The sequence below is a fragment of the Rhea americana genome, unplaced genomic scaffold (assembly GCF_003343005.1).
Source record: "Rhea americana isolate MKP2758 unplaced genomic scaffold, rheAme1 scaffold_341, whole genome shotgun sequence".
Taxonomy (NCBI): Eukaryota; Metazoa; Chordata; class Aves; order Rheiformes; family Rheidae; genus Rhea; species Rhea americana.
The window spans coordinates 44,973-58,564 of record NW_028186470.1 but is presented as its reverse complement, the minus strand read 5'-3'; the positions used below and the strand labels follow the sequence as shown (position 1 = coordinate 58,564).

Genomic DNA, 13,592 nt, shown 5'->3' with positions numbered 1-13,592 from the left:
CCACGGACGAGCCCCCGCAGCGCCATAGCCCGCGCTGCCTCCACCCCCTCCCCGACCCCCGTGACGCTTCCACCTGCCGTTGCACATGCCGGTGCTCCCATCGCAGCAGCCTTAACCCCTGGGACGGCCTGTAGACGGGAGCTCAAGGAGCTACAGCACATAAACCCCCAAGATTTCCAGGAGAACTTCAGCTGCCTTTCAACAAGCGGCGTATTCCTCCTGCTCCAGCTGAGACCTCACGTCCTATGTGACTCGAATGAAGATGCCTGCGCTTCCCGCTATGCCCAGGATTGGCAAAAGTCTCCCAAGGCAATTGCTGGAGCAAGGTTTGGAGCTGTGACCTAGCCCCTCCTAAAGGCCACGAAGCACGGATGCCTGCAGTTAGATCCAGCCTTAAAACCTCCCCGTCCGGGCCCGCAGGGTGGACGAAGGGGTTAAGGGCTTTGCACTCCTGTGTCTCAGCGCTTGGACACGCAGCAGCTTTGCAGTCTTCCCCTGCAGGGAGGTGAAGTGGGGTCCCCATCCTCATCTAACCCTGGGGAAACTGAGGCAGGCCAGGCCAGGCCAGGCCAGAGGGCTCCCTGCTACAGTGAGCACAAGCATCCGCTGCCAGGGAGACAGAGGCTCTACTAAATTAATAAGAAAGCAGGAAAGAAAGCCAAGTAGCAGCTGGCAAAAATATTGATCGTTGGACAAATTTAATGAGTCAAAGCTAATGAATTCCCCCTGCAGAGATTGGCCTGGAGAGGGGGAGGCAGCGAGCGCAGATCCTGACGGGGCAGTGGAAGCGCTGGCAGCCTCGTGCCGCAGAGAGCTGTCGTCCCTCCTGGAGCAGCCGACTGCCAAGCACGGGCACCGCCGGCTCCGTCATCCCCAGACAGATGAAGCTGGGCACCGAGTGTCTGGGGCAGGAGCTGCAGCAGGGACCGAGGCCCCATGAACCACGCTGGGACCAGGAGAGAGAACAGGCACCCCCAGGAGATCCATCGCAGACTGCTCCCGGGCGGGGGATAAATCGGCTGCTGGAGCAGACAGTGTCCCCCTGGGCATGCTAACCCTTTGGTGCTCCCCTGGCCTGCTCCCAGCACACTGGGGTTATGCTTCTGCTGCAGCCAGGATGCCTGCAGCTCCCAAAGTACCAGCCTGGCTCAGGCTGACACTCTCCARTGTGGCCAGTTAATGTTGATCCAAAATGTCAGAAGGAAGGTGGGGAGCAAAAGGAAAGAGAAACGGCACTTATTAAACTAAAAGCATTATCTAAGCAAGCTGGCATGAGCGCGGTCTGCACGGACACGTTAAAGTGCACTTTACATCAACTGTTCTTACTTGTGGCGTATTAAACAGGTCTGTGCAGTGGGTGCACCTGGGGACGGCTGTGCTCCCTGGAGAGCCAGGCCACCCCCTCCTACGTCCCCCCTCCTGCCCCTCGGCTGGGGAGGCAGAGCCTTGTGAGGCAGGGATGGACCCACATCAGGACCACCGGACAAGCAGCGATCCCATTCCCATGGCAGGAAACTGCTGGTCCTTGCCAGCATCTGCCCCTTCTGCATCTTGCTTCCTGCCCCCCAACACGCCGCGCTGCAGGGAGAGGAGCCTGGGGCCTGTGCCGTGCCCTGGCACCGGTGCCCCACACACTGGCACTGCCCGAACTGTCATCTTTCACCAGCCTCAGGCAGAGACCTGGCCCCAGCTCCAGGTGGGAACAAGCCTGAGAACAGCAGCACCGAGCAGGCAGTGTGGCTGAGCCATCGCCTGCCAGAGGCGGCTGCAAGCAGCGGGGGACCCCGACAGGCACAGAGGGTCTCCAGGTGAACCGCGGGGACACGCGGATGCTTTGGGAGGCTCCGGAAAAGCAGCCTTGGCGAGAAGGATGCAGACAACCACCCGGCTGCAAACAGGGCGACTTCCCTCGGATGCAGCTCACTTCCCCGCTCCCTGGTGACCGTCCACTCCTGGCAAGCAGTGTCAGGAGGTTATTGAGATCTGTGGTCACCAGTGGAGTTTAAAGAAAAACCTTAGGCATCTCTCACTATAAAAAACAAATCTTTTATGTAAAAAATAAACCTAAACAAAACCCACAACCCCCGCTGCCATGCTAGTGACAATACAAAAGGCCGATTCCCCAGAATACTGTGGAAAACAAAGTAGCTGGATCCAAATATATATAAATTGTCAACTTACGAGATTGGAAATAGCACCTTGCTTGCCCCTCCCGCCCCTCCCCAAGGAGTCAGCCCTGTGCCCTGGAATGACCAGCCGTGCTCGAGCCCAACGGATGCCCTGGCCGGAGCCCCCATCACCCTGCAGCCTGCTGGGCTGCGTCGGGTGGAGGTGGTGGCGCAGGAGCCATGTCTTCAGGCTGGACGTCCCCGGGGATCGCCTGCCTGGTCCCTAGCAGCACCGTGCTGACCGGCGGGGCTCTGAATCAGCCGGACACACTTCCCCTGGGCACTGTGGTGCAGGAACTGCTTGGCCCCCACTGTCACATGAGCAGAACAAGCCCACAAGCAGGATCCCTGCTGGAACAGATCCTGTGATACCGAGCAGCGTTTCCAAGGGCGGGTGTGCAAAAGGGATCTCTCAAATCCAATCTCAAACCAGTATTAAGAGAGGACAAAAACACTTTTCTGTCTGCACTGCAGGGTCAAGTAACAAAAAGAAACAGGAAAAAAAAAAGGCTGGGGGAAGAGACTGGAAAAGAGCAGGAGCTCTATCCTGCACTCCTTCCCTCAAAACCTGGTAACACCCCTCTCCACCAGCTGGCTACTCCATAGGCTTCCCCAGTTCCAGGTAGCGCTCCCTCTCTGCTGGCACCAAGAAGTGTCTTGGGGTGAAAACGGTCCATGTGTTGCCCTGCACGCAGCTTGTCTGAGAGCACACGCAGCAGCCTTGCAGCCCCACACCAGTCGCAGTTGCATGTCATCAAATGGATGCCAGACCAAGCAGGAAAATGCTCCTGTGTGCGCCGTGTTGTAGATGCTTGCAAGGACACATGAGCCACATGTGCTTGCACGTCTGCGTGTGCACGTGCCCAGGGTCTGGCTGGTTCTTCCCCAGGAGCTGGGCTGGGAGAGGTGGAGGGGTGGGAGGGTTGGGGGCTGCCTCTTCATTTGGCTGGTTTGGTGATGATGCGGGCGGAGAAATCAAACAGGTTCTTGTTGATCTTCCGGAGGGTGCTCACCTCCTCTTCTAGCTCACTCACCTGGATTGTCAGATGTTCCTGGTCTCCCATCAGGTTCTGCAAGGAAGGAGTGTGACAAAGGAGCTTCAGGCACTAGGGTCTCAACTCTGGCAAGCAGGCACTGGTGTCTCCCAGGACAGCAGCAAACCCCAAACCATTGCATCCTCTCCAACCTTCATCTGCTGTTCAAAGCTGTGCCACTCCTGTCTACACAATGASCAAATTCCAGGGCTTGTCCCTCCCATTCCCGGACTTCGCACAGTGCCCTGAGGACCAGCTCTGCTTACTGGGGACCCACCACAGGGATCTGTACTAGAAGGAAGTGCTTTCTCATCTCATAGGGGGTCTCACCTTTTCCCTTGTTGAGCACATCTGAGAGTACATCTTCTCAGCCTTTTCCAGGTAGCTCTCCCCAGACTCCTGCAAGGACCAGACAGGAACAATTGACATAGAAAACTGAGTCCTCTCACAATGGCCCCAGGGCAGAGAAACCCACTGGAGTAGGCAAAAAAAAAACCCTTGTCCCCCAGACCCAGCCACAGGCGCCAAAGCAGCGAACGAGCAGAGACTCCAGCAGCTTCGCAGCCTGTTCTGGAATAGGGAAGGCCCCCTTCCCTTTCCAAAGGGAAGGCCTGTGCCCTCCACTGCTGGGCAGGGACTGGGGGTCCCAAAACAGTCCCCTCTAGAGTGCCTTGTACAGGTGTCCTCTCAGCTCCTCCCTCTGCAGCCCCGTACCCTGCTGAAGGGAGCCTGGAAGGGGACTGCATGGACAGAGCATGCTTTGTCTTGGCAGCACGAAGCACTGGGCATGCCACGCTGCAGACTGCGCTCCCCAGGCACCGTGCTGCGAGCAGAGGAGCTTGACTGACAGCAAGACTGACATTTTCAAAACAGCACCAGAGCTGGCCCTGCCACCATCTGCATGCTGTCCCTCTCCCGAGCAGTGGACAAACAGCCCCTCCTGGAAAGGCTGACACATCCTCTACATGGAGCTCATCCATGAAAAGTGACAGGGCTATTGCTCTCCTGGGGATGGACACCGATAGAGGCAGAGAAAAGCATGGGGACTCCCTGTGGCGAGGCCAGGGGAGGGATGGACCTGCCTGGCACGCAGCGAGCCTCTGATCACTCACAGAGCGGATCCTGACAGTGCCTGGTCGCTCTGGCTGGCCTTCCCCCCACCCCAGCATGGGGAGAGCCACACCAGGCCTCAGCAGCAGGAGCCACGAAACTGCAGAGCGAGCCCATGCCATGGTGCAAGGTTGGAAGGACAAATGACTGCACCAGCCRGTCTGCAAGGAGAATGCGAGGGAGGAAGAATGGATTTCACTGCATTGGAGAATGAAGTTTGTGGAGGGGAAAAGAACCTCTTACAAAAGAAAAATGCTGTGTGCATGTCTGAATCTTTACAGGCAGGACTTTAGGCAGTGCCCAAACAGCCTCCTGATCCCGCCACACCATCACTGAGGCTGGGGCAGTGACTTCAAWGGAACCTGCCCCAGGAGCCCTGTGCCACCCAGTACACCCAGTCCCACAGCGCCTCTCGCTCAGTTGCAGGCAGTCCAGAAGCAGCTGAGAGAAGGAGGAAAGTCCTCCCATTCCCTGCCGGGCAGGCTGGCTCAAGGCTCCCACCACAAGTGAGTTAGGTAATTCCACCACTTCAAAAAACAGCAAAAAAATTGGGGAAATTTAGCTGCACTGGTGAGGGCAGAGGAGAGGATCAGATGTGCACAGAAGGCTTCTTGTGGAAAAGAGAGTACTTGAGGGGTGCAGCTTGGTGCAGGGATGGGCCCAGCGTCCTCCCAAGAGCTGTGAGCCAGCACAAGCCTGCCTAGTGCAGCTGCTCTGCCCACTGCCTCAGCATAAACCATCAAGCTAACCATCCCCTTGGCCCTGAGACCACCACTGGTATTCAGACCCTCATGGTCCAATGCGAGAGAGACATTATTCCATAAACAAGATGTGCACCAAGTCCTTCCACCCACAGCACTCAGGAACTATTCCAGAATAGGCTGTGAAGCTGCTGCCTATCAGCAGCACATCAGCAAGGACCAGCCATCTGCTACTGCTCTGGCTGGAGGATGAATCTTGCACTCTCATGCACAGAGCCCTCTCTCCATCTCACTTTCGTCTCTCCCTTCCCGGCAGCTTGCTCATCCTTGCGTACCTGCTGGTGGAGCCCAAGGCGCAGCGTCACTCCCTCATTTCCCTGGTCATCACTGCTTTCGGTGCCGTGGAGGTGTTTGCTGAATTTGGGGAGAGGCACACTAGGTTTGCCATCTGGATTAAACATGTTGGCTGGGGCCAGCACTATGAGTGCATTTGTAACTGGACCTGGGATGGGACAGAAAGGAGAGAATGGTCAGATTTCCCCCCAGCAGGTTTGCATCTTGCTTGACTTCTGGGAATAGAAAATACAACCCAAAGGAGCAGGCAGCTGTGGGTGGCCAAGGCTGCTGCATCTTTCCCCAGCATCTAGAAAGTATGATCTTATAATAGCAACGTGTAGTGCTTTTCTCCCAGTCCTCTATGATCGGGAGCAGGGACACCCTTCCATGCCCCTGCCTCTGCAGGCAGCGAGGAGAGGACAGCTTGCGCTCGCCCGYGCTCAGGAGAGAGCAGCGGTCTGGCCGTCCTCTGCAGAGTGAGCCATCCATCAGCAGCTGCGACTCGCACAGCAGCCTCCTGGTAATGATCTATCACACACACACACACGTTTGGCAGAGTTAATGAGTGCTTTAATTACTGCATTTATCCACACAGGCTGCTGCTTTCTGTCAACAGCCCCCTCCACCCTCCTTTCCAAACTCACACTTGCTGGCAAACTCCCACCACTGCCTTCCATTTGCCATACGTCTCCCCGACAGACACACACCCACCCTCCAGCCCTCATCCCCAGCCAGGGCTCCCCGGCCCCAGCACTGCCTGGAGCACACCCTGGCAGAGGGGAGCAGCCAGAGTGCTTGTGTGCAGTGCCACTCATTCACCACCAATGAAACCCCAAMCATCTATCTTCCCCTGCTGCATTCGAAAATATGATGGGAAGGGTTAAAAGGAGCCAGATCCACCTGAGTGAAGGCGTGCTGCTGCAGCATCACAGCTCTCGCATAGAAGTGCTGCCAAAGGGAGCAGGGAAAGGTGCAGAACAGGACAACAGAGGGAGAGAGTCTGGGGGGAGGCCGAGCAAGGCAAGGAGCCAGCTGAGGCTTTCAGTCTCTGCAGAGAAGATGGACAAAAGCATCTCTGATGGTGGAAGAGGGCTCCCTTATCATCATCTTCACCTCTAGCCAGACCAGAGACCGCTCCAAACCCAGATCCAGCTCAGAGGGTGAGACTGGGTCTAGGTGGCAAATTAAACGCTGTCAAATGCTCAGTCCAGAAGCTGCTCTGCCAAGTGCCAGGAGTCCCAGACTTGCCTCCAAAGGTGCTCTTTGACAAAACTTTGCTGTAATAAACCATTTGTTTTAATGTTGCTCCCTTGCTAAGGAAAAAGTTTGCTGCCTGTTAGGAAAATATCCATTAGGGGTATTATCACATCTGGTTCACCAGCAGGTCACAAACGAGCAGCTTGTAAGGAAGCGTCAAGAAAGGCAAAGAGAACAAAACCTCATGAACTAGCCTACAAATTCCARATTCTGCCTGTTCACCTCCAAGGTCCCAGCAGAGCCAGCCCCAGCTCTTTCCCATGTCTTGGGCCCAGCCTCGAGCTCCAGCGAGGATGCTAATTCCATCCACAGCCACCTCGTAATGGACAGTCAAGCACCAGGCTCTGAGTAATATCCTGCTAGTGTGGGAAGAGGGGAGAATAACTAATCCAACTTCCAGCAYGGTGGCAGCAGGACTGACTCAGATGCAATTTCCTCATGTTGGCCAGGTAGGAACAAGCCCTTSAAGACTGTGTGTGCCCCAAAGCTTTTGGGGACAGAATTCACACRATCAAAAGGTAACTGATGCCTACGTAGATTCTGGGGCAGTGCTGGAACCCAGGCATCCTGKCTCACAGTCAGGCAATCATTGCCCCCCCTCATCCCAGTGATCTGCTGCCTCCCTTCAGAGCAGTGCTTGTGCACTCAGTGCCAGCCAAGGTGGACAGCGAGGTGACCCAGAGCAGTCCTGCCTTGCCCCGCACAGTCACAGCCCATTACCCAAGAGCAGCAGGACAGCTCCTCAGTGTCCATCCCTCTGCCTATGCTCTGGCCTCCCTGCCTGCCTGCTCCAGTCAAGGACGAGCTAACCTTGCTGGAAAAGCCCCTTGCGTCCTTTTTGCCAGCACAGACATGTTCATCTCAAGCTGGGCAGCYGCAGCCCTGAGCTGCGCTCCAATTCCTCTTATCTATTTCCAGTACTATCATGTGGGAGGCCAGTGGTTTCTCATTTGCCCTCAGCTACCCCCCCTTTGCCCCTGTGAGCAGAAGGACCTAATTCTCCTGGGCACAGTAAGCCAGAGGTTGCTGTCATATCAGCTGCAGCAGAAAAGCCCATGTCATCACTGCCATGTGAAGAGAAAGGTTCTGAGAATATGCTGGAGGGTCAGTAGGGTGGCAGCATGGAACAGACCTTGCTCAGGGGGCCAACATCACTGCTCAGAGAGGCAGCGAGAAAGGCAAAGGGGAGACTATGACCAGCTGGAAATGAGCACTGCAGGGAACTTCCTGCCCCATTAAGATCAGGGTTTGGCCCCAGCAGGGAGTGAATGTCAGGGAGAGAAGAGCCCCAGAGCTCCTGACAGAGGAAAGCTGTGAATACATTGTCTATCAAGCCTCTGTGCAGGGACTCTCCATCCTGCGCTCCCTACAGTACAGCTCTGTGGTGCAGGGGCTCCCTGAATGGCATCTCCTGAGCCACATGCAGCTCCCAAGCTGCTCCCATGCCTGGATTAAGCACATGAGCAGCAGCAGGGTAGTACTGGTGCCAGGGCTCTTGGAGAAGCCAAATCTCTGCCCATAGCAGTAAAAAAGTCAGCAAAGGCTGCAAAAAGCAATCTCACCTCACAGCCCTGGCACCSAGCAGCATGATCACCCTGGTCTTGTCCCCCATGGGAAGAACAGGGGCCTGTGTCCATCTTTGCTGCCTCTGCAGCCCCAAGCAGAGTTTTAATGCCTGGCTGGCAATGAAGGCTTGATCATCTCTTTTCTAATGACTCACACAGCTCAGTTTTCATTTGCTTTCACCTTTCTAATGCTAGTGGAGCAAAGCTGGATGAATGCTGCAGCAGATCCCCATCTTCAGTGGAAGGGTGAAATCTGTGACTTACTGTCTTACAGTGCACAGAGGGAGAAATGCCAAAACATTATTTCAGACAGCTGTCTCCCTTTAATGCCTTCACCCTTTCTGAAAGCATGAAGCAAGTAGCAAAGAAACGGCTGAAGTGCCCAGAGCAGCACMACTGAGACAGCAGCAGCTTTTGACAGCTGTAGAGGAAAGGCTCCTGGGAGACAGCACCACACGGGCAGCCCTACCTTTATGATTCATCGTCTTCAGGCACTGCTTGCTCTGGATGTCCCACAGACGGACTGTTTCATCGTGTGAGCCAGAAAGCAGTAGGCTGCCATCTGTGGAGACTGACAGACACGTCACCTGGTTCCTGAACAGGAAAGACAACTGGGAGTTTAGACTCAGAACGACCCAAGGTCAGACAGAAACAGAAGGAATGATGCTAGTGATGGGGGCAAATGCAGCTATGAGATATTTGGCAGATGTGACTCACCTGTGCCCTTTGAAGATTTTCCCATTTTCCTGCTCTGTCTGGAAGGTCCGGTCTCTCTGAACTGGCTGCAGATATGAAGGAAGGAAGGAAGACAGCAGTGTAAACCCAGGAAGACTGAAGCCAGAAGGTCCATCACTGTGCCTGGACGGGCTAGAGGTGATCTGCCAGGCCACAATCTCTCCCCTCCCTGGTTCTTCATCCCCTCTAGAAAGTTTCCTCTCTCCTACCCTACTTCATTCCCTCATTGCTGCTGGAAACACCTCTCACTGTAAGGGGAGCTGCCCAGGCCCAGTGGCCTCCCCTGCGGTGATAGAGAAAGGTGCTCAGGGCGCAGAGGACCTTCTAGCATCCTTGCAGGTCACACCAGTTACTCAGGCAGGGAGGGTAACAGGGACCCAGGACACCCTGCCAAGGCTGGGCAGCACAAGGGCAGCACCAAGCAGATCTGTGGCCCCCATCACTCACCCAGGCACACAGGTCAACCTGGAAGATGGAACCATCCATGCCGCCGCAGAACATGTGATACTCAGAGAGGTCAAGAGTCACAGCCATGATCCCCACGTCGAAGAGGACAGAAAGAAGGAGCTCTCCAGAGGAGATTTCCCACAGCTGGAGCAAGTGGATAGAGGAGAATTAGGGGCTTAAATGTTAGCTACAAAATCAGAACAACACATTGCTTCTTGTCTGCACTTGCAGGCCCAGAAGCAGTCTGGCAGCATGTACCAGCACCTCCTCCTTACTATGGACAGGGAAACTGAGGCACAAGCTGGCTTGCCCAGGGTCACATGCAAAGTCAAAGGCAGAACAAGGAGAKAACCCAGGATCAGCCTCATTCTGACCATGAGGAAACAAATTTCCCAGGCAATTCTGGAATAGTGTTTAACTTCTCCATGCCCGTTCTGTCCCCTGGGGCAGATCCCTGCCTGCAGGGCAAGAGAAGCAGACTAGAGGTTCCAGCTCTGGTGCCAGCCCTGTCTGGAGGAGCTGGCCCCCAGGGCTGAAACCTGCACAGCTCCCTCTGCTTTGTGACTGAAGGAACACCAGTGAGGGGGCATTAGAGGAGCTGAACCCAGCATCCCCTGGAGACAACAGGCACTGAAAAGCATGTGGAGACCCAATCCYGGTGGCAAGTGCAGAGAAACTGCTTGTGTTTGGAGAAATGAAATCCTTTAGGTCTGGCAGCTCTGAGTCATCACAGGGACAGCCAAAAAATCGTGCTACTGCAGCCCTCATGGACAGCTTTGCTGCAGCCCAGTGGAGACTATTTTTTTAACACTACGGGACCTGCAAATCTCTGGGACACTTGTTTGTTTGGGTTGGTGTGGGGCCTGAGCAAGCCTTACCTTTGCTGTCTGGTCAAGGGAGGCTGTGGCTGCTCGTGCCAAGGGCCCTCCAAAGCCACAACACAAGTCCGTGATAGGGAGGCTGTGTCGGGACCACACGTGGCGAGGGTCAGGGATCTGGGAGGGCTCTGCCTGCAGCACGCTGTAGGGGAGAGAACAAAGAGAAAGACGAGTGCCACAGGGAGGAGAGCCACAACTCCGATCAGCAAGGGCGATGCTGAGGATGCTACAGCAAAGTGGCTGTGACAGGAGCTGGCCAAGGCTCTGCTGCCTGTGGGGTGGCTCTCCAGGGTGCAGGAATCAAACAGAAGGCAGAAGCTGTCAGTGGCCACAGCACATATGATATCAAGGCCAAGGGCTACTACTGAGATCCCCATTCCAGAGGACACACAGACAGGGACCTCAGCTGCCAGTAGCTGGGGAGGGAGAAAGAGAACTGTCTACATAAGACAGCACTGCGAAGGTGAAAGGAATAATCCACTGCCTGTGTCCATGAGGGAAAATAAGTCAGAGGTAAATGTTGCAGCTTGAGAAATTTAGATGAGGCACTAGGAAAATCTCTCTGGCACTAAGGATAACAATATGAGAACATACTGCTGAAGCAGGGCCCAGATGCAGCGTCATCAAGAGATTTTTTAGAACAGCTTAGATGTCCGTCAGGGCTGGCTTAGGTAGAGTTGATTCTGCCTCAGGGAAGTGGTGAATGATCTCTCATTTCAATGTTCCTTGTCCAGATGCAATCTGTCCCCAGCACGAATGGGCAGAGACCTCCTTGAGGGGTACTGTTACCTGTAAAGGTTCCACACCAGAGCCAGGCAGTCCTTGGCTCCCGAGAGGAAGTGGCTGCTGTCATCAGTAAAGCAGAGGCATGTGAGGTCCTGGTAGTGTCGGTTCAGAATGGCTAAGAGGTTCCCATTGGAGACCTAAAACAAAGAAAAGGACAGAAGTATATTAAAAAGACACAATATTACATATATAAATATAATATATGAATTTTTAAACTATATTAAATATTATTTATTTTAATAAGAGCATTAAAAAGAGCAATGCTGCACTCTCCAGGAGGCTGTGTGCCACTCCAGAGGTAGCAGCAYTTCAGCAAGGCTGCATGGTCTCAAGCCAGTGGAGGCTTCAGGATGGACCTGAGCACAGGGAGTTCCCTAAATCTGGAGCTTTTCTTGTTGAAAGGCAACACTGCAGATAAGGAGGGAAGTAAGGAGGCAGTAACAGAGGCCCATACAAAGAACAGAATCAACTCCCTTTCATTGTCTGAATTACACCTAAAAATAAAACMAAAGTGCAATTTGATGGAGAACAGGTGGTTTCACAGAGGAGGCGTAAAATGAGAACTCTTGGAATCCATTTCCAGGTCTATGATGGATTCAACATAGTCTTGCTAACGTGYCAGTTTTCTCAACCAGAAGGACAGTCCCTTCACCCACTCCAGCCAGACTCTCAGAAATGTTTGCAAGGCGAGGCTAGCTGGAAGCAAACAGAAAGGGCTGAGTTTTGCAGATGGGGCAGAGCAGAGACGAATTTGCAGCATCATGAGCAAGTACCTCCCACTTGCTGCAGTCTCAACCCCAGCATTCCTAGTGAGGTGGGGTTTTTCTCAACATTGCCACAAGCACATTTTTAAAAGAAAAATCCGATGAGTTAAGACAGAGCCGCCCACATAATAAGCCTCAGAAACATTCCCCAAGACTGAGAGCTTTACAAGTTAGACATCTTGTTTTCTAATCTCAGGCTAAGAACTAGCTGTGGTTTTTATTTGCTTGCTGAAGTGCTTAGAACATTTTGTGAGCCCCAATTAAGTAATAACATTCAGTAAAAATAGAAGAAGGATGACTAGAGTACAACAGTCCAGCAGTCTTTGTAGACATCCAGACTACAATTMACATACAAATATTAGGCTAAAATGTGGAAGAAGTGCTAAGAAGAAATTAGATCCTGCCGTTCTGCTTTGAGGGAGCCACATCTAACCTCTTAAATACAAGATGAAGCATCTGTAGCTGCTTGGAAAGAGAAGTGAAAAAAAGACCTAAGCCTCACCCAGTATCTCCCGGCATAGTTTCTTTTCCTCGCTGCTCTGGCAAGCTGCACTGTTGTTGGGCATTCCCACTGAGCCAGTGAGCAATCCAGCCCTGGCCCCTTGTGGCAGCAGTGCAGCATAGAGCCAGACCAGCACCAACAGTAACTATAAAGTACACGGCCCAGAAGAGCCTTTSCTCCACTGCAGAGCACAGATAACACGCATTTACTGGTGCCGATGGGAAAGCAGCACCCGCTAACTGTACGGGGTGCAAATCTTCATGTTTCAATTTCCTCTGGTCCAGGGACTCTCATTCATCTAACACCAATATAAACATCAACCTTCTCCTCACAAGGACTCCTGGGATTTTGCACCTCCTTGGGATCCAATTTACTTTAAAACASGAAACAAAATCATTTATAGGAACTTTCAAACTCTCTCTCCAATTTATTGTGCACAACTCTGAGGTCAAGATAAATAGCATCAGCAAGCTGCCACAAGACAGCTATCATTAAATGCAAAGTCATAAGGCAAATCCGAAGAGCCAGAGCCTGGGCCATCAGAGAGGTGACCATCTGCAGTTTGAAAACACCCTGTTCCTGGTGAGCAGGACCCGGCCCAGCGGCTGCTTCTGCTCCAGGTGCCGTCTGGACCCCGAACAAATGAAAGGCAGAAACTACAAAGTCTTATCAGTTCTAGCCAGTATATTTTAGTATTCCAACACCCACCACTATTTGCTCGCTTGGCTACAAGCAGAGCGGCGAGCTGCACACCAGGCACAGCCTGTTTGCTCGGCTGACGGCGTCCTTACCTCCCACAGGTAGATGCTCTCAGCGACGCCTGCCAGGATGTAGAGACCATTGGGAGAAGCTGTTAGGCAGGTCACCGGCCCGGGACATATGATCTTCTGCTGGAGTTGGTCCTGGGAGCACAAAGGCTATTGTGAGCATTCAGTACAGGGCGGAACGGGGGGAGGAAAGGGGAAACGAGGCCCCGGTTCAGCTCAGACCAGGCCACCAGGGAAAAGACATTTCTGACAGTGCCCAGTGATTCAGTGCTGAAGGGACCCAAAGAGGGAGACTGTGGAGAAACACAGTCCCTGGCATGGTGGAAATCACATCATATTGCTCTGCATTTCGGTGGGTGTTTAGGCCCATAGTGGAAAATAAGAACAGGCCTGTGTTCCCCTCTCTCCCTCCTTCACCTGCACAGAGGTCCAGGAGTGGCAGGAGAGGTACCAGAATACCAGAACGCAAGGGTTGGGAATACTGTTATGCTCCACTGTTGGGAGCATTGTCCTTAGCTACAGGCTAAGAAGACTACAGCAAA

The 13,592-nt window shown here is 53.6% G+C and overlaps 1 protein-coding gene across 1 annotated transcript in view; it reads right to left on the bottom strand.

Annotated features, from left to right (window-relative positions):
- Nucleotides 1-2,026: 2,026 nt before the first annotated feature.
- Nucleotides 2,027-13,592, bottom strand: part of WDR18 (WD repeat domain 18) — a 12,541-nt gene continuing 975 nt past the window's right edge. The window contains exons 2-10 of the mRNA XM_085311448.1: nucleotides 13,075-13,185; nucleotides 11,021-11,154; nucleotides 10,232-10,373; nucleotides 9,354-9,497; nucleotides 8,889-8,953; nucleotides 8,641-8,765; nucleotides 5,349-5,515; nucleotides 3,533-3,601; nucleotides 2,027-3,238 (exon numbers count right to left, since the gene is read on the bottom strand). Coding sequence (XP_085167574.1) covers nucleotides 3,107-3,238; nucleotides 3,533-3,601; nucleotides 5,349-5,515; nucleotides 8,641-8,765; nucleotides 8,889-8,953; nucleotides 9,354-9,497; nucleotides 10,232-10,373; nucleotides 11,021-11,154; nucleotides 13,075-13,185 — 1,089 coding nt within the window. The 3' untranslated portion in view covers nucleotides 2,027-3,106. The remainder of the gene's footprint in view (nucleotides 3,239-3,532; nucleotides 3,602-5,348; nucleotides 5,516-8,640; nucleotides 8,766-8,888; nucleotides 8,954-9,353; nucleotides 9,498-10,231; nucleotides 10,374-11,020; nucleotides 11,155-13,074; nucleotides 13,186-13,592) is intronic.